We start from the raw sequence: 19,814 nt of genomic DNA, 5'->3' as shown, positions 1-19,814 counted from the left end.
GTTGAATTCAAGTGTGAACAAAAAGGCCCCCTCTTCTGTGAAAACATCTCACTTTGGCCGATATTTCAGCCTAAAAACAGAGCGTTTTTTATTTATAACAAATACCTCAAATATAACCAAACATAAACTAATTATCGGACATGCTGATAACGGTGTGTGCCCGTTGTGTTTTATTTTTCATCTCGGCGCTATAGTGGGTGTCTTCCAAGTCTTTACATCTCCGCCCGTTCTGCGCATGCGCCCTGCATCCCTTTTTTTCTCGCATCCACACGTCGAGGCGCTTTGACAGCCTGAAGGAAGATGCTCAACGTCTCGGGTCGCTGGAGCCTTGTCACCGGGTGAAACTTGACTTCTCTGGAGGGACGTGCACCCAGAAGTGTCGCGTAGATATATTTTTTGTAATCCTAAAAACACTCGTGTGGTTTTCACACCGACCATGGAACTGAAGAAATCGTTCTCGGACACCGAGCGCGCGCTCAGGAGCTACGGCGCCGTGTCGGAAACGGCATGGACCGCGGACAAAGGTGAGCGTGGCGTGTGATGGAGAACACGATGTGGGTTTTTTGTTTTTTGTAACCGTCCGGTATTCAAGAATATAAGAATATAGCACGTGAGCATATGTTTTTTATATTGTTGAAAGGGTTAATGGCCCGACGTGACTCACAAAGGTTTGGGATGTGGGCTGTAGCGCCGCCTCGGAGCTGAAGGGCCTCTTCATCCCCCGGCATGGGGTTCTGATTCTGAATGAATGGGCCGAGGAGGAGGAGGAAACCACAAACACACGAGCCCAGAAACTTGTGTTTATTGGATTCAGGATCATAAAGCATGAAGCAGGAGCCCGGGAGGCTAAGAGTAATACATACTTAGACTCTCTGGATTTCACAAGAATACTTGAGTTTATGCCTAAATTAAATTGAATAAATACTACTTTCAGTTGATATTTTTTAAACATTTTTCGGAGGCTGAGAACAAAAAATAACATGTTCTGCACATGAATATCATGTTTATATTGACACAATACAGCATCACCTACAGCCTCAATGATAAAGCCGATGAGCAAACACCCCTGCAACACAATGTCAGCTATGAACACTGTATTTGGTGTATATTATCTCATCTATTTGCATTTAATTTGTTCTATTTAGGAATTTAGAATTATTATTCTGTTATGTGTCCACATGTGATGTTGTTATATTGCAAGTTTCAAAACCTATAAAGATATTCAGTATATTGTAAAAATAAAAGAAGCAAATTAACACTTTGGAATCACATTTTGCTTGATACATGACAATTATTATCAATTCATATTTTGTTGATTGATTTCACTAAACTACACAAACTACAGCCTGAAAAGTGACTAAGGCTGAAAAAAAACACAATTTCAACAGAAAACGAAACATTAATAGTGTCAGAGACGTTGTTGTTTATGGAGGTTTCTATTAATGTGTCCCGTGTGATGACGGCCGGTGAATGGATGACGCATTTGTGTCCCGGTCGGTTCCCCTGACGATAACTCCTCATCACGGGGCGTGAAAGAAACTTCCAGATTAAGTCAAAGAAGAAGAAAAAAAATAAATGCGGTGGATATTTATCGCTCTGTCTGTGTTTCTATTTGAGGAAATGTGTGTGTGTGTTCCCGGAGGCAGCAGCAGTGTGTGTGTGTGTGTGTGTGTGTGTGTGTATACAGTGTGACTGCAGGATGTGTCAGGGGCGTCTGCATCGGACGTCATGAAGAAGCTGACGGTTCCCTTGTCGTCGGAGTCCCATGCGGCCGCAAAAATCCTTCGCTCTCCACGATTATATTCTAGATTAAATCATAATCCATGAAGTTCATTGTATTATCCCGATTGTGTTAATTAAACGGAGCCATTCAAGTAATTAACTGTGTGAGAGGAGGCGGGTTCATATTTGAAGGCTGACGCTGAGCCCGGCGGACGAGTTTATCATGAGGAAGTGTGTTCCTCGTGATGTCTTCAGGTGTGTGTGAGCGTCGCGCTCAGGTGGGACGGAGCGGTCGGGACGGTGTCGAGCTGTCAGGGCTTCATGCGGCTCGGTGAAGAGGATGGTGAAGAGGATGGTGAAGATGATGGTGAAGAGGATGGTGAAGCACGTGGCTGCAGTGGGGAAAGAAAAAGACTCAGGGAGAGAGAGAAAGAAATAAAGAAAGGAACATGTGTACATGTGATGTGTGTGTGTGTGTAAAAGTTTGAGTGTGTGTGTGTGTGGCTGTGGGAGAGAGGCTTGAGGAGAGAGGGTGGGGAAGAGAGAGAGGCTGGAGGAAGAGAAGAGAGGCTGGAGGAGAGAGAGGTTGAAGGAGAAGAGGTTGAGGGAGAGGCTGGAGGAGAAAGAGGTTGAGGGAGAGGAGGTTGAAGGAGAGAGGCTTGAGGAGAGAGAGGCTGGGGGAGAGAGGCTGGAGGAGAGAGGCTGGGAGAGCGAGGTTGAAGGAGAGGCTGGAGGAAGAGGAGAGAGGCTGGAGGAGAAAGAGGTTGAGGGAGAGAGGCTGGAGGAGAGAGAGGCTGGGAGAGCGAGGCTGGAGGAGAAAGAGGTTGAGGGAGAGAGGCTGGGGGAGAGAGAGGCTGGAGGAGAGAGAGGCTGGAGGAGAGAGAGGCTCGGGGAGAGCGAGGCTGGAGGAGAAAGAGGTTGAGGGAGAGAGGCTGGGGGAGAGCGAGGTTGAAGGAGAAAGAGGTTGAGGGAGAGAGGCTGGAGGAGAGAGAGGCTGGGGGAGAGCGAGGTTGAAGGAGAAAGAGGCTGGAGGAGAGCGAGGCTGGGGAGAGAGAGGCTGGAGGAGAGAGAGGCTGGAGGAGAGAGAGGCTGGAGGAGAAAGAGGCTGGGGGAGAGAGAGGCTGGAGGAGAGAGAGGCTGGAGGAGAGAGAGGCTGGAGGAGAGAGGCTGGAGGAAGAGAAGAGAGGCTGGAGGAAGAGGATAGAAGAGAGGCTGGAGGAAGAGGATAGAAGAGAGGCTGGAGGAGAGAGGCTGGAGGAAGAGAGGCTGGAGGAAGTGGAGAGAGGCTGGAGGAAGAGAGGCTGGAGGAGAGAGAGGCTGGAGGAAGAGAAGAGAGGCTGGAGGAAGTGGAGAGAGGCTGGAGGAGAGAGAGGCTGGAGGAGAAAGAGGTTGAGGGAGAGAGGCTGGAGGAGAGGCTGGGGTATAGAGAGGCTGGAGGAGAGAGAGGCTGGGGGAGAGAGAGGCTGGAGGAGAGAGAGGCTGGGGGAGAGAGAGGCTGGGGGAGAGAGAGGCTGGAGGAGAGCGAGGCTGGGGGAGAGAGAGGCTGGGGGAGAGAGGCTGGAGGAGAGAGAGGCTCGGGGAGAGCGAGGCTGGAGAAGAAAGAGGTTGAGGGAGAGAGGCTGGAGGAGAGAGAGGCTGGGGGAGAGCGAGGTTGAAGGAGAAAGAGGCTGGAGGAGAGAGAGGCGGAGGGAGAGAGAGGCTGGGGGAGAGAGAGGCTGGAGGAGAGAGAGGCTCGGGGAGAGAGAGGCTGGGGGAGAGCGAGGCTGGGGGAGAGAGAGGCTGAGGAGAGTGAGGCTGGGGGAGAGAGAGGCTGGGGGAGAGAGCGAGGCTGGGGGAGAGAGAGGCTGGAGGAGAGCGAGTTCTCCCGGTCAGACTTGTCGGCTGTGGTGAGTCAGCTTTGTCCTCAGTTGGTATCCATGAAAAGTATACACACACACACACACACACACACTCACTCACACACACATGCAGACTGCAGTTGATGTTGCTGCAGGATGACGAGGAGCCGATATCCTTGACACACACACACACATACACACAGTGGATACATGTCATACCTCACATCTGGATTAGACGCTAAATAGTTTGTTTATATTCAGCGGCATGAAGACAGAGGACTGGAGACGTCGTGTTCATATCCAGATGAACAAGTGTGTGAAATATAAATGTTGTTTATAAACATAAAATCTTTAAACTTTCGAAGGCGTCACCGTGGAAACCTTTTCACTAAACTGAGATGTGTTGTTCTTCTCTAAAGCTCGACAAAGCTTCTTCTTCCAGAGCCACAGAAGATAAAAAATATATTTCATACACGCTGCTGAGTATTGATCAGTGCAATAAGTGTTTGCTCCGTGTAGTAAGTGGTTGTTAATTGGCCGATGTGGAGAGTGTGGGGGGGTCACGGAGGAATGAGCCAATCAGCAAGAAGCCACAGCTGCTCATTGATCTGTCAGGATGAAGATCTGTTTTTCCTCTTCATCAACAACCTTCTGCTTTGGAAAATATGAACTACACACACACACACACACACACACCGGTCCGTCCTCGACTTAAGAACTTCTCAGTTCACGAACACTCGCGAGATTTTATGGACAAATCGATTAGTTGATTTTTTTTATCTTTAAAGTCGAGTTCCTCCACAAAGAATCACGCGTCAGCGCCGCTTCAAATATTGTGAGTAACGGAGATGTGCTCGTGTGTTTCTAAGGAAATGATCGATTAAATGGATCTTCGCCGACAAAGACCAAAACGATTGATCGGTGGACTAATTAACCACAAGGGGGGGGGGGGGGGGGCGGAGCTTCGTGTCCCTCGTGAACCAGTGGTGTATAAAGTACCCAAAAGTCATACTTGAGTAAAAGTAAAGATACTTGACTGGAAAATTACTCAAGTAAAAGTAAAAGTCACCTATGAGAATACTACTTGAGTAAAAGTATTAAAGTATCTGATTTTTTTTGTACTTAAGTATCAAAAGTAATTTTCTGATATTAAATGTACTTAAGTATTGAAAGTAAAAGTAAAAGTAAATGCTGTTAATAAAAAAAACAAAGGGTCAGAATTTTGAGAATTATGAAGTTTATTTGTTTGGGTGCTGTGGCCGCCATGAACAAGGAGTATGAGCTCGGATGAACTTAGCAATATATGAATACTATGAAATTACAAAAATATAAAAACACGATTAACAAAAAAAAAGCAGAACCAAAAGTAACAACCAAAATCATCACTTTAAAGTGAAAAATGTATTGTTCATCTTCAAAAGAAGTTGATTTTCAAAATGGACAGATGTCAGTCTCGCTCTTCTGGGGCTGAAGACGAGTCCTGCGATGCTGAAGAGCCGTTCACATGGTGCAGGTAGAGTGTGTCTAGCTTCACAGGCCCTGGTGCAGGTAGAGTGTGTCTAGCTTCACAGGCCCTGGTGGTGCAGGTAGAGTGTGTCTAGCTTCACAGGCCCTGATGGTGCAGGTAGAGTGTGTCTAGCTTCACAGGCCCTGATGGTGCAGGTAGAGTGTGTCTAGCTTCACAGGCCCTGATGGTGCAGGTAGAGTGTGTCTAGCTTCACAGGCCCTGATGATGCAGGTAGAGTGTGTCTAGCTTCACAGGCCCTGATGCAGGTAGAGTGTGTCTAGCTTCACAGGCCCTGATGCAGGTAGAGTGTGTCTAGCTTCACAGGCCCTGATGGTGCAGGTAGAGTGTGTCTAGCTTCACAGGCCCTGGTGCAGGTAGAGTGTGTCTAGCTTCACAGACAGCAGCACACAGTTGGGAAGCATGTCAGCAAGTCAACATGATCCACGTCTCCATCCAGCTGTTTGCTGCTGTCATGCGCTTGAGATGACGAAGAAGAAGTCCTCTTCATCAGATGAACTGGACCTGGTGGCATCACCTAGCTGCAGGGAGGGTTCTTCCATGTGCTGCTTGAAATATTCCTGAAATAAAGTGAGAGTATTATAGACATGATAGAATTAATAACACTTCCTAACATGTCATGACCCCAACCAACAGTTTTGTACTAAATAGTTTGTTTTAATTTGAGGTTTATACATTTAGTTTCATGCACTGTCCGTGCATCCAGAGTTGATTTGTGAATATGTACTTGTATCTCTGGAGTTAAACACAACAACAGTCCCAAATCAATATCGTCGCCATTACTGGACCGTCACTCTTATAATATTAATACAAATAATGATAATAATAATAATGCTGTAATGATTAGCATTATATTATAGCTAAGACGACTCAAATCAACAAATTCTCACAACTGTCAACACTTCTTCAGCTCATTAACTCGCTAGAGATCCGTCTACTCCACTCACGCTGATTGTCTCATTTAATTGACGATAGCTAGCGAACGTTAGCCTAACGTACAACATGCGTAGGACAATCAGACACCTGTCTCCCCCCCTCCTGCCAAAGATATAACTTACTCCAATCCTGAGGACAACACTGCTAGATATCTTAACAGGTTTATGATGACTAAACATTAACGTTGCGGCTCATGGGGTTAATCTTAATTTACCTCAATGTGTTTCCTGAGGTTGGTGAGTTGTTGAAGGCCAATATCTCCGTAGCTTTCGGTCGGCATAAGAGGCACTTCATCCGGTAGGAAGAAACTTTCACTCCGACAAAAGAAAAGAGTTCGCCCAAATATGGCCACAGACGTTGATCTTGGTCCCCGTGGTTGAACGAGTAGCTTCCATTGCTGCTCCACATGAAATGAGTCGTATCTGTAGCCGCTCGCTAGCATCCTGGGCATCACTGGGAAGAGAAAACACGCGGCAAGGACCACTGATCCCCAACCTGGTGCTCGTGCTGCGTTCAGGTGCGCTGCGGTGTGTTCCACAACAGTCCCCGGTGTGCTGCGTTCAGGTGCGCTGCGCTGTGTTCCACAACAGTCCCCGATGTGCTGCGTTCAGGTGCGCTGCGGTGTGTTCCACAACAGTCCCCGATGTTTCTCATGATTATTTTTTTCCGTAGTAACGAGTAACGATACTGTTTCAGGGGAAATGTATCGGAGTAAAAGTACAAGTTTTCATTGCAAAATGTAGTGAAGTAAAAGTAAAAGTAAACAGAAATATAAGTAGTAGAATAAAGTACAGATACCCAAAAAAACTACTTAAGTAAAGTAACGAAGTACTTCTACTTCGTTACTATACACCACTGTCGTGAACACGCTGCTGCCAAATATCCAAATGTGGAGTTCTTGGCGACGGGAGACGCTCGTCACCGGCAGACGAGGCGGAGGACGAGTTCTGGCTCTGAGAACGATGACAAGTGACGGAGAAACGAAACTCACGAAAACATGAAGAGAAGTACGATCAGCATCTTGAATAAGAGGCGAGTGTTTGAGCCACTTAGGAAAGAACGGACAACAATGGAGACGCTAATTACTCCTCATGTCTCCTGCTGTCTCCTTTCCACCCTCCCTCCTCCCTACTTACCCTCTATCTCTCTCTCTCCTTCTCTCTCTCTCGCTCCCTCTTTCTCTCCCTCTCCTTCTGTCTCTCTCTACCTCTTTCTCTCTTTCTTCTTCTCCCTCTCTCTCTCTCCCTCTCTCTCTCTCCCCCATCTCTCTCTCTACTCTCTCTCTCTCCTCTCTCTCTCCTCCCCACCCCCTCTCTCTCTCTCCTCTCTCTCTCTCTCTCTCTCTCTCCTTCTCCCTCTCTCTCTTCTCTCTCTCCTCTCTTTCTCCTCTCTCTCTCCTCATTCTCTCTCTCTCTCTCCTCTCTCTCCTCTCTCCTCTTTCTCCTCTCTCTCCTTCTCTCTCTCTTCTTCTCTCTCTCTCTTCTCCTCTCTCTCTCTCTCTCTTCTCCTCTCTCTCCCTCTTTCCTCCTTCTCTCTCCTCTCTCTCTCTCTCCCCTTCTCTCCCCTCTCTCATCTCTCTCTCCCCTTTCTCCTTCTCCTCTCCTCTTCCTCCTCTTCTCCTTCTCTCTCCCCATCTTTCTCTCTTCTCTCCCCTCCTCTTTCTCTTCTCTCCTCTCTCTCTCTCCACTCTCTCTCCTCTCTCCATCTCTCCCTCTCTCTCTCCTCTCCCTCTCCATCTCTCCCCCTCCTCTCTCTCCCTCCCTCTCTCTCCTCTCTCCTCTCTCTCTCCTCCCTCTCCCCTCTCTCTCCCCTCCCGTCTCTTTCTCCCCCCCTATCTTCCTCTCCCTCCCTCTCTCTCTCTCCCTCTCTCTCCTCTCTCCCTCCTCTCTTTCTCCCCTCTCCCATCTCTCCTCCCCCCTCCCCCGCCCCTCCCCAGGTCATTCCGATGTGTCCATGGCAGAGAGCACCATGGCTCCGGAGGAGATCGAGGTGGAGATGTCTCGTATCCAGCGGCTGCGTGAGGTCCTCGTCCGCCGCGAGTCGGAGCTCCGCTTCATGTGAGTTTCTCCGATGAGCCGCCGGCGGCTCCGTCACGGCGAAGCTGACGGAGCGAGACGAGGATGGAGTCGACACGAGTGTCACCACGACTCCTCAACGTCGGTGTCCTTGAGTGGATAACGAGTTTTTTCTTCCTGTGTGGACAAAATAGAAAAAACATTCAAGAGTTATTTCCTTGTGATGTAAGTTATGATGTTCCATACAGAGAGAGGCAGAATATATATATATATATATATGTATATGTGTATTAATCGGATTGTTCAATAGAGACTAGACTATAGATTATGATTGTTCAATAGTCTCTATTGAACAATCATAATCTATAGTCTAGCCTCTATTGAACAATCATAATCTATAGTCTAGTCACTAGACTATAGATTATAATCACAGTGGCCACATAAATCAAAACCCCTTTCACAAGTTATAACGGCAAATTATTATTAAATCTTCTGAAATTATTACATATTTGGCATGACCAATGGTTGGAGCTCAAAAATAATGAATTTTGCATCGATAAAATGAATAAAATAAAATATTTAGTATTATTTCATTTGCATTTGGATGACTAATTAGAAATGTCTGCATTTTTTTGCCATCTAAATAATCTCTTAGAACTTTTAGGACATCACAAAATGTATTGATAGTCTGAGAAGGAAGATGTCACACTCCGATTATACGTACCTTAAAAGTGTTTCAAAAGGGACGATTTTGTTTTGTTGACATATCTTGTTGTTTTTTATTAAAAAAGGAGAATATTGAAGTGAATATTACATTTTTATAAAACTGAATTAACAGTGAAAACTCAACTGCCCTGTTTACCTTCATGTATTGACCTGTATCAAATCGCCTCAGCGTTGTGACGTATGGGAGAAGAGGCCGGTGTGTGTTGTGTGTTGTTTGTGTGTGTTGTGTGTTGTGGGTCACGTGACGCGTTGAGTGAAGCCGACGCTCATCTTAGAAAAGCTCACGCAGTCGATTACACGATCACACGCCGACTAGAAAGGCTTCATTAGGCTGCCTCGTGCTTTGGTTTCTGACGCTGTCAGGCTCCGTGTGACTCACACACACACACACACACACACACACACACACACACACACACACACACACACACACACACAGGAGCAGACGGCGTGTGAGAGTGCAGAAGCTGCTGGAATGCACAGATAGCATTGAGAGAGTGAAACACGAGGCAGAAAGAGGGAGAAAAACAGAGAGAGAGAGAGGAGGAGGAGAAAGAAGATAAAGGGAGGGGGAGAGAGAAAGAGGGGAAGAGGAGGGATGAGATGTAAAACGAAGCAACGGGGATAAATGCAGAGAGAGGAGGCTGTGGATGAGTCATCGGCCTCATCCATCACAAGAGAGATCTGGGGTATGGCTGTCACTGCTCCGCAGAGAGAGAGAGAGAGGGAGGGAGAGAGAGGGAGAGGGGGAGAGAGGGGGGGCGGGGGGAGAAAGATGGAGAGAGAGATAGAGAGGGAGAGAGAGAGGGATGGAGAGAGAGAGGAAAGAAAGAGGATAGAGAGATGGAGGGAGAAAGATGGAGAGAGATATGGAGAGAGAGAGAGAGAGAGGGAGGGAGAGAGGGAGAGAGAGGGAGAGAGAGAGGGATGGAGAGAGAGAGGGAGAGAGAGAGAGGGAGAGGGGAGAGGGGGAGAGAGTGGGGAGAAAGATGGAGAGAGAGATAGAGAGGAGAGAGAGGATGGAGAGAGAGGGAAAGAAAGAGGGATAGAGAGATGGAGGGGAGAAAGATGGAGAGAGATATGGAGAGAAAGAGGGAGAGAGAGAGAGGGATGGAGAGAGAGGGAGAGAGAGAGAGAGGAGAGAGAGAGGGAGAGAGAGAGAGAGGAGAGGGGGAGAGAGGGGGGGGCGGGGGGAGAAAGATGGAGAGAGAGATAGAGAGGGAGAGAGAGAGGGATGGAGAGAGAGAGGGAAAGAAAGAGGGATAGAGAGATGGAGGGGAGAAAGATGGAGAGAGATATGGAGAGAAAGAGGGAGAGAGAGAGAGGGATGGAGAGAGGGAGAGAGAGAGGGAGAGAGAGGGAGAGAGAGAGGGATGGAGAGAGAGAGGGAGAGAGAGAGGGATGGAGAGAGAGAGGGAAAGAAAGAGGGATAGAGAGATGGAGGGGAGAAAGATGGAGAGAGATATGGAGAGAAAGAGGGAGAGAGAGAGAGGGATGGAGAGAGGGATGGAGAGAGAGAGAGAGGATGGAGAGAGAGGGAGAGAGAGAGAGGGAGAGGGGGAGAGAGGGGGGGCGGGGGGAGAAAGATGGAGAGAGATAGAGAGAGAAGGATGGAGAGAGAGGGGGAAAGAAAGAGGGATAGAGAGATGGAGAGAGATATGGAGAGAAAGAGGGAGAGAGAGAGGGAGATAAAGAGAGAGAGAGAGAAAGAGAGATTGAGAGGGGCTGAGGCAGTGAAGTCCTGATGACATGAGTGGATTTTACGACTTTGGGGATTAGAGCTAAAATAATTAGTCGACTAATCCATCGTTCACACAGAAACCAGACGAATGTGGCAGTGAATTATTAATAAACAAGACAAACGTTCGCTCAGTTCGTATCAATAGTTCACTGAATATATTTGTTTTGATAGATCGGATCCCTTTCAGTCTCCGGCTGTCTCTCAACGCATTGTGCTCGTTAGTTTCAAAGTTCATCTCAAAATTAAATCTTACAACATTTAACACAATCTTAGATCAGGACGGAGCTACTGACGAGTTTATTATTATTATTACCATCAGCGCAATGGGTCTGAGTGAATGTCTTGGAATTATAAGATTAACATACATTACAAATAAGAGTCTTTTTACCCATCCCGAGTGTTACTTTCATCCGTGTTGGAATAACAAGGAACATATTCAAGTTTTAAAATCTATTTCTATGTTTTGGAAATAGAAGAACTTTTCATTCGATCAAAAAAACATACAATTGTTGATTTGCTCCATCCCACAGATCTTACAACTCTGCCTGACGTCACTCCGATCAGATTAATACAAACAAAACTGGAAGCAGTAAATGATATCTGTGATCTGATGGCGTGATGCGCCGTTTTCTTTTCTCTTTCTAGGCTGGATGACATTCAGCTCTGCAAAGACATCATGAGTTTAAAGCAGGAGCTGAGACAGATTGTCACCGTGCCAGGTACAGTACACACACACACACACACACACACACATACAGTATATACACTACCGTTCAAAAGTTTGGGGTCATCCAGACAATTTCGTGTCTTCCATGAAAACTCACTTTTATTTATCAAATGAATTGAAAATTGAATAGAAAATATAGTCAAGACATTGACAAGGTTAGAAATAATGATTAATATTTGAAGTATTAATTTTGTTCTTCAAACTTCAAGCTCAAAGGAAGGCCAGTTGTAAAGCTTATATCACCAGCATAACTGTTTTCAGCTGTGCTAACATAATTGCACAAGGGTTTTCTAATCAGACATTAGTCTTCTAAGGCGATTAGCAAACACAATGTACCATTAGAACACTGGAGTGATAGTTGATGGAAATGGGCCTCTATACACCTATGGAGATATTTCATTAGAAACCAGACGTTTCCACCTAGAATATTCATTTACCACATTAACAATGTATAGAGGGTATTTTTGATTAATGTTATCTTTATTGAAAAAACAGTGCTTTTCTTTGAAAAATAAAGACATTTCTAAGTGACCCCAAACTTTTGAACGGTAGTGTACACCCTATATTTTCTCAAGAAACGCAGCTGTAAGCACATCAGGACATAAACCTCTCAGAATTGATCCTGGACGTGGCTAAAAATAGAGTTTTTGGCAGGAAGCGCCTCATAACCGCGTTATGATTTATTGAAGCTGTCAATGCAGTAATACGCGAGATTGATTATGTGCCTCGTGTTTGGTGGAGTTATACGTTATACGGGTGAGATAATCACGCAAGGCGGAGGCAATATGAGCCGATGGGAACTTTGCATTAATTAACAGTAAACACACATTTTTACTCTATATGGATGTTTACCTTCGCATTGAAAATGAGGAAGATTATGTTTTGATCGCCGTGCATTTATTTATTTATTTGTATGCGTGTTACTCGCATAACTTAAAAAGTATTAAACGGAATCACATGAAATTTGGTGGGATGATTGGTTATTATCCGGGGAGCTTTTGATTAGATTTTGGGATCGATCGGGTCAAAGGTCATGAAAAGGTCAACATCTTCTTTTTACCATAGCACGGTCAATTTCTATCCAACTGGCATGCAACTAATGCCAAAATGTTCATAATTCAATGCCCAATCTTGTGATATGCGAAGGTATGCGCTCTACCGAGTGCCCGTTCTATTTTTGTGAGTTTTTGGTGCAGAATAAAGAATCAAATATTGGTTTAGCTCCACAGTTTTGTTCCAGTGCTGTGAAATGGTTCAGTGACGTTAGAAGCACCACGTCTTCGTGTGTCAGTGTGTGTGTGTGTGTGAGCAGGAGGGGGCTGGTGTTGTGTTCAAGGACACGCACAGCAACAAGACACATGCACATATCCATTAGCTGCTCTGGGAGAAGAACCAGTGACCTGTCAATCACAAGGTGGTAAAAACCACTTGCAATGTTAACCCGGCGATGGAGAGAGGGTGGACAGAATAACGGAAACGCCGGATAATGCTCTGCAGCTTATGTATTTGAGTGAATGTTGTCAGGAAGACTCATTGTTGATGTCATGATTTATGTTGATTTGAGTCATTGCTGCAGTCAGGATTTAAAAAAATACTGACATCATGAATCCTCCCGGTGAAAACTGGTCTCGAAACCAAGAAAGACATTTAAGATTTTTATTCCAGTTTCCAGCGGTCCTATGTGCAACTTTTCCTGAACGGTGAGAAAACAATGAATTTAAATGTAAGTTGTTTGTTTTACAAGAAAAGTAATCACAACAGGATGAGCATAAGCTCCTCCCACAACAAGTAAGACGACGGAAGGAAAAGAACCCAGAGTATTCATGGAGTTGAGCAGCAGACGCTTTTATTGCTTTTCAATTAAACTTTTCATTTATAAGACGAAGTAACTGAGACATTTCACTTGTTCAGGACTTTTAGCAGAATACATTTCTTTTTAGAGAAATACAGAATCTTAGATTACATTTACATTTGTATTATTATTGTGGAATGAAAACCCCCAAATGAACCCCCTAGAGGAGGACGAGACCTCCGCCCTGGCTGCAGCTTTGATTGCATTATATTGTGAGCCGTTCCTATTATTGTGTCCAGCCCCCCCGATGCATTTGGGATTAGGGCAAAACTGCACACGGTGACACAAAAAGTGCCCCTCGCTGACACTCCCATGAGCCACTGGGGGCCTCATGCATGCTGTTGCTAGGGAGGGTCTGGCAGCACAATGAGAGTCACGTGACCAACAGACCCCCCCCTTGACTCCTGACATCGGGAGCCCTCAGATTGTTCTGGAGGAATTTGTGTGTGTGTACTTTGGTTGCTTTAGAGTGTGACGGTATGGAAAGCTTCATACGTTGATCTCTGAATATATTTAAAAAAAGAGCTCTATCATTGATTTACGTCATTTAGTCAGTACCTTAATTGTTATAAATTATTCATGAGTTAATAATTCTGGGTCTGTGATGATGTTGAGGAGTCAGCTGACTTCGGTTCAAGGTCAGATGCTTTTTATTTCATGCGAGGGTATAAAATGTGTTTTCCGTCGTCTATTTCACGACTCATCATTTCTCTTCTTTGTTGTTCCACCCCCAGAGAAAGAAAAAACCAAGAAACACCGGCAGCGGGAAGAAGAGCTGATCCAGAAGATTCATAAACTGGTGCAGAAGAGGGATTTCCTGGTCGACGATGCAGAGGTGGAGAGATTAAGGTAGAGCACTCCCCCCTCACACAGTTAATACCCCTCTTTATTTGAATACACACAGAGGATGATTGAGGGAACAGGGGGAAGGAAACTCATTAGAGTAAATGTGAGCGGGACTGAAGATGGGGGGGGGGGGCAGGTCTCTTCGTCTTCATCACAGCTGTGTGTGGGAGGCTGACTGATGACCACGGCTCTGCGTTGTCATTTTTCTTCCTCCTCCGACAACGAGTCACTAAGATAATAACCTTCAGAGGCGAGATATTCACTGACAGAACAGCCTGGCTTTACGGCGCTGGATGAGAAACAAATACTTTAAAAAAAGATGAATAAAAAAGTGTGGACCATCAGATGCTTTAGTTTAATCAGTCGGTCCTGATGCTGCAGTCACCGTGTCAAAGTGTAACGTTGTGCCGAGTCGTCGTCAAATCAAAAGCAGTTTGCGCTACTCGTGTATCGTCGTCTCAGAGCTGAGAACAAGTGAAGATATCAGAGAAGTTAATTATCATTTATAGCCACGTCTGTGCCGGAGGAAGTCGGCGGATCACCAGAATAATTGGGATTCATCGCCTGGGGAAGATGGATATTTGTAGAAAATTACAAGATAAAGATATTTCATGGTGGACTGACTAATTATCGAGATATTTTTACTCCTGGCGTCAAAAACAAACAAAAAAAAAAGGACATGTTACTGAACACGCGGCTTCCCGGGAGGCATCGTTAACGCCAGTCAGCCGGCACGCGCATTACCAGGAAGCCTGAAACAAAACATCTAAATGGAATTCAGCCGTCATTAACTTTATTATTTTCCACTTGTGCGTTTCCTACCGTGACGAGTCTAAACACATCCTGTGGAAGAAAAAAAAGAAAGAAAGCACGAGGCCATTGAGTGGCAGCTGACTGAGCCTCTTGATTCTCTCAGGGAGCAGGAGGAAGACAAGGAGATGGCCGAGTACCTCCGACTGAAGCCTCTGGAGAAGAAGCTCAAATCCTCGCACAGTGAGTGACGGCGTTTTGAACACGAAGGTGACAGATGATGTTTTTACTTCCAGGGTGTGATCGTGTCTTTTTTTTCTTCTTTTCTCCCCCCCCTGTCAAGCTCCTCCAAAGCCGAAGAGACAAATCCCAGAGCCGCCTCCCAACAAGCCGTCCATCACCAAGTCCGGGGTGGCCATCATCAAGGACTGCTGCGGCGCCACCCAGTGCGCCGTCATGTAAACCCACGCGGACCTCGACGCACTCGCATCGCATCGCCACACGTCCCTTCCTGCGGCTCGGTGAACCTCGGGTTAAACCGCTTCTCACTTAAAAAAAAAAAAAACTGCTCAGGAATCAGGTTCGTCACGGAATAAGCAGATGCGCGCCAGCTCAGAGTCTCGGGGAGCTGATCCAGAGTCAGTGCTCGGGGGGGAGACTTCACAACGAGACACTCGTCCCTTCGTGTATAAATGAAGTAAAGGAACTGAAGATTGGATAAATGCGCGTCTTAAATTAGAATCAGATTTGGTCATCAATTAACATTCCTTTAAAATGACAAGGTGTATGATCAATATGATGACAGCAGCATTTACAGAACTACAAGCACAATATCCACAACGTGAAGCATAAATGCTGACGACACGTTACGGTCCAGTCATGTTTGACAACGGGTATTTATTCTTCCATTTCCCCCCCGTTATAAAACCAGTGAACCTTCAGGAGACCACTACGACCATCACACGTCACTCAAACAATGATTGGTATAGAAATGCTAGAAGGGAGACGCTTTTTTCTTCCGGAGCAAAGTAATATATTTGACTTTATTTAATATCGGCTGGATATCATATCAAAATGTGAGAATGGACTCTGCTGTCGGGTCACATGATGAGGTCACGCGTGCATTTCACCGTGACCCAATTCTGCAGTTTCCTCTGGTTCACGCCCACTTCATCATCATTAAGTCACCATTGTACATGGCAACACTTTAGATGCATTAAAACAGGGGTGTCACTCATTTTCACCGTGGGCCACATCTGCATCCTGGCTGCCCTCAAAAGGTTGTCACTGAAACATATAATTGCATAAACTACTACCCAACATATTGTTAAATAACTGTTTATTTGAGTGTAGAAATATTGAACATAACAAATGTTTTCTAATATTATAACATAAATCAATTTAATTTGAAACCTTCAAAATAAGTACAGGATATTGTTCTTATATTTCTTTAAAAAAATTTAAAAAAGGGGATTATAAGTCTTTCAAGTTGTCGGGCGGATTTGGCCTGCGGGCCTTGTGTTTGACACCTGTGCATTAAAACATGGCGACATGTTTCCCCCAGTCACATCACCGGCATCATCTCAGCCATCAACAACAACAACCAGGAATTTGAGTGGTGGTACATTCTACAACTTGCATCCTCTGAATTTAGTCTTACGTTTCCACGATAACGGGAAACAAATGCAACTCTTGTAAACGCCTCCAGTAGACCGTGTCCGTTTGTGTATTTAGGATATTAGTGCTTTGTCACTTTACCTTCTTTCTGATGACTTGGCGTTCTGTAGTGGTAGTGAATTTACGAAGGTCTTTATGTTGAATATTTGAACAAATATGCAGAAAATAAGCTGAAACTACCTGTAAATACATGTTTAAATAAAAAAAGAGCATCTTTCAGGAACACGCTGGCGTATTTGATTAATAAAAAAACGAGGCGAAATTGATGCTTGTGAAATTTATTAACAGAAATCTTTTCTTTTTTTTGGTCCCTTCAACGTTACAGTCACAGTGACTTAGTGTGGCGAGGCAGTAAAGCTGTGACATGATGGGTGGGGGGGGGGATGTCGAGGACACAACAGTGAGGCAATAAAGAATAATCAAAAGGCAGTTTTAAAGGACACCGCTGAATAAACATTTTCTTGTTGTGAAACGTGAAAACCGGTTGAAGCAGAATCCGACTCGGAGGTAAAGACACGGGAACACGTCTCGGCCCCTCACCGGGCCCCACGACCACAACTTCACATTTTGTATTTCATGAACCAAAACTATGCAAAAGTGCATATTTTGACAGGCGCGACGGCTTCTCGCCGATCGCGTCGAGCTGAGCGGAGACGCCGCGCGTGTTCGCGAGTCGGTTGCCACCGCGGTGCTCTGGGGGAGGAGCCGGGGTTCGCCCAGTCACAAAAAGGAATACAGTAAATTATTTTCAGCCCCTTTCCATCATCAACTCGTCATCCCTTCATCAAAGGACAGTAAAACATCGCAGGAGAGACCTGAACCCTAAGCGGCCGTTATTAAAAACATCTCGATTGGTATTCCGGTTATTCTTTTTGGCACGTTGGCAGGTGGAATCTCTCGGCTTTAAAAAGGCCTTTTCATACCAGTCTAAATTCAAGTTTGAAGAAAGGAAAGTATTAACACTGCTCCCGCTGGCTAAAGGAGGTAAACACTGGAACTGGACCGGACTGGAATGGGCTCTTCCCCATTCTTTGGCCCCTTTCTCTGAACACAAACGACCCTCAAAGACTTCGGCGGCGCCGCGGTCGTGCCAACGTCCCGGCAGCGGACATGATCGGGTGGCAATTTAGCAGCCAGCAATCTAGTAAACACTTGAAAAGAAACACACATCAGTAAGTAAAAACTCCTCTGCTAGATGTCGGCGACGGGGAGATACGATGGCGATTCCTTCGGCGCCGCGGCAAATACAAGCCATTGTAAAAGCCCGGCAGAGGGTCCTCTTGGTGCGCGGCGGTCGCCCGGAGCCGCTCCGCCAACGGCCCACCGCCGCTCGACCCATCTCTCTTTCCCCCGGAAACGATCACGACCGGCCACCTCGTCATTAAAAAAAGAAATGATAGTCAAAAACTCAACTGCTCCCCTTGAATTCTTCAACTCGGGCGACGACGGCGCCACAGACGGCGCCGACCAGCAACAAGGTTAACTCTTAAAAACCTTGAGCGTTTATTTATTTCTGTATATATATATATGGGTCAAGCCAACTCCAGAAAATCCCTAAAAATGTGGTGGAAATAAAAGACGTGATCTTAAAGAATGTCTTACCGTCTTTCTGTTCCTGTCTGCTCCTCCTGGGCACCAGCATTAACTCATTTATGCACACCGTGCATAATTCACACCACCTAGTCCAGTGTAAAACACACACACACACACACTAAACGCGGCTAAAAAGAACAAACGCACGGCGGCCGCTGGCCGAAGCCGAACGAGCGTCTCGGTTCTCGCCGCCGGGGTTTTAAAGAGTCGGCCGTTTCCCCTTCCTGAGGCCTTCTTTCGTGGCCCCGGAGAGACGCGGCAAAGAGCTCTGCAATAAATTAAGTCAAAAGTACAACAAGAATAAAAAATTCCTGAGAGCAGCGCTCGTCTCGATAATCAGAAAACCGTGCCGTGGATGCATCGACCCGTTACACACACACTGTAGATACACACCGCACACACACACTTTGGTCAACTCTTCCACAGACGACTAAATACTCTGCGCAATATAGAAAGGAACAGAAAATACGATCGTCGGGCTACTTCACGGACAAAAGGAGAGAATAGAGTTCCTCGGTGCTTTTCCCCCATAGAAGACTGAAAGGGTTTGTCTAAAGGTCACGACAAAAGCAAAAATCACCCCCAAAAGTTCACAGGAATTTAAAAATGACGGGCATAAATGAAATGCTCCATCTCCAGGCAGTACGCAGAGGCTCCTCAATATGGCGCGGGAGCTAAATATCTTTATAAACCTGTTATTTGTCAACGTGTATGATCGGAGAATTTGGGCAAGCACATTTCTTGGATTTAACGTGGAACACTTGGTCATCCCGAGCTTTTCTCCCATTGCTTTGTTTACAGTGGCAACCAACTCACCTTTAGACTCTCCATTCACCGTTAGCCGGCGAGCAAATAAATTTTTTTTGACAACGGAAATATCATTTTAACTTTGGAGGCGAAGGCAAACACGGGCGACGGTAAGATGGATTTGGCGAACTAAATAATTGCAGAAAATCTGCAAGGAGAAAATCACAGCTCGGTGAACATCGGAAAGATCTCGGCGATCGTGAACGGAGCGGACGAAGAACGAAGACGGCCGATGAGGGAATCGAGAAGAAAAGCAACGGCCCGTCGAAGAGGATGGAGAGGGGGCGACGCCAAAAGCTTCTCGGCGGTCGCTTCTGTTCCCTGTAGCTGGTCAACTCTTGTATTTAGAGTTACAGTATGCGCGCGTGTGTGTGTGTGTGTGTGTGTGTGTGTGTGTGTGTGTGTGTAGGGGATCAGAGGCCTGCCGTGAAGGAGAAGTTGGCCGCCAGCTTAATTCGGCTGCGTGTCGCTCTTCTGCTGGGACTGTCCATGGCCGCGCGGGGCGGCGAGGAAGGACGCCCGGCGACCGCAGGGTCGCCCGTGACGCCGGGCCGATCGGATGCGTCGGCGGCAGCCGCCGCTCCGGGTTCACCACGCACTGAAAACACACAAGTACAGATGAGCTTTCACCAAGGGAAAGACCGGAAAGATGTAAGGAAAAGAAAAAAGTGTGATTTACTAATTAAAATGCATCGTTTGCCATTTCTCCAACATGCTTTTTGAGTAGGGATGGATATCGGTTGGGCTTTTTACGATACCGGCGCTAAACCGATACTTAAAAAAGAAGAAGTACAAAACGACTGACATTAAAAACCTCTTTGGCCATTTTCCCTGTAAAAGCCGTCCTCATGGCCGCACTGACGAAACGGATATCAGACTCGCTACGAGCTAGCTAAAACATGGTTATAATGCTTAATTTATTATTTGTTGGCCTAATTTTATGAATACAAGACCAGCAATCAACGGTTTTCGGTACCCAACCCTATTTTTGGGAGCACTCGGAACACATGTGCAAGGCCATATATTCCACCATTTTGTTCATCAGTTAGGAAATCAAGA

The 19,814-nt window shown here is 46.0% G+C and overlaps 2 protein-coding genes across 5 annotated transcripts in view; one reads left to right on the top strand and one right to left on the bottom strand.

Moving 5' to 3' along the window:
• The first annotated feature begins 264 nt into the window (after positions 1 to 264).
• On the top strand, positions 265 to 16,636 carry bmerb1 (bMERB domain containing 1). Its single transcript, XM_056409878.1, has 6 exons — positions 265 to 524; positions 7,958 to 8,078; positions 11,149 to 11,222; positions 13,817 to 13,931; positions 14,845 to 14,921; positions 15,022 to 16,636. The coding sequence occupies exons 1-6, from the start codon at positions 437 to 439 to the stop codon at positions 15,138 to 15,140; spliced, it is 594 nt and encodes a 197-aa protein (XP_056265853.1). The 5' UTR covers positions 265 to 436; the 3' UTR covers positions 15,141 to 16,636.
• The window catches only part of LOC130190448 (meiosis regulator and mRNA stability factor 1), a 17,846-nt gene continuing 14,649 nt past the window's right edge, over positions 16,618 to 19,814 (bottom strand). For 3 of the 4 annotated variants that reach the window (XM_056409867.1, XM_056409869.1, XM_056409868.1), the window contains one exon: positions 16,618 to 19,353. In XM_056409867.1, the coding sequence (XP_056265842.1) occupies positions 19,169 to 19,353 (185 nt within the window). In that variant the 3' untranslated portion in view covers positions 16,618 to 19,168. The remainder of the gene's footprint in view (positions 19,354 to 19,814) is intronic. The other variant, XR_008830966.1, reaches the window with a different exon arrangement.

The sequence above is a fragment of the Pseudoliparis swirei genome, chromosome 24, assembly GCF_029220125.1.
Source record: "Pseudoliparis swirei isolate HS2019 ecotype Mariana Trench chromosome 24, NWPU_hadal_v1, whole genome shotgun sequence".
Taxonomy (NCBI): domain Eukaryota; kingdom Metazoa; phylum Chordata; class Actinopteri; order Perciformes; family Liparidae; genus Pseudoliparis; species Pseudoliparis swirei.
Note: the sequence above shows the minus strand (reverse complement) of the source record. Positions and strands in the feature narration are given on the sequence as shown.

Bases quoted from the DNA above. Each gene is read 5' to 3' on its own strand.
- bmerb1 (XM_056409878.1), top strand. From the start codon at position 437: ATGGAACTGAAGAAATCGTTCTCGGACACCGAGCGCGCGCTCAGGAGC. The intron at 525-7,957 runs GTGAGCGTGGCG...GCCCCTCCCCAG, and splicing joins GGCATGGACCGCGGACAAAG to GTCATTCCGATGTGTCCATG. The intron at 11,223-13,816 runs GTACAGTACACA...TTCCACCCCCAG, and splicing joins ACAGATTGTCACCGTGCCAG to AGAAAGAAAAAACCAAGAAA.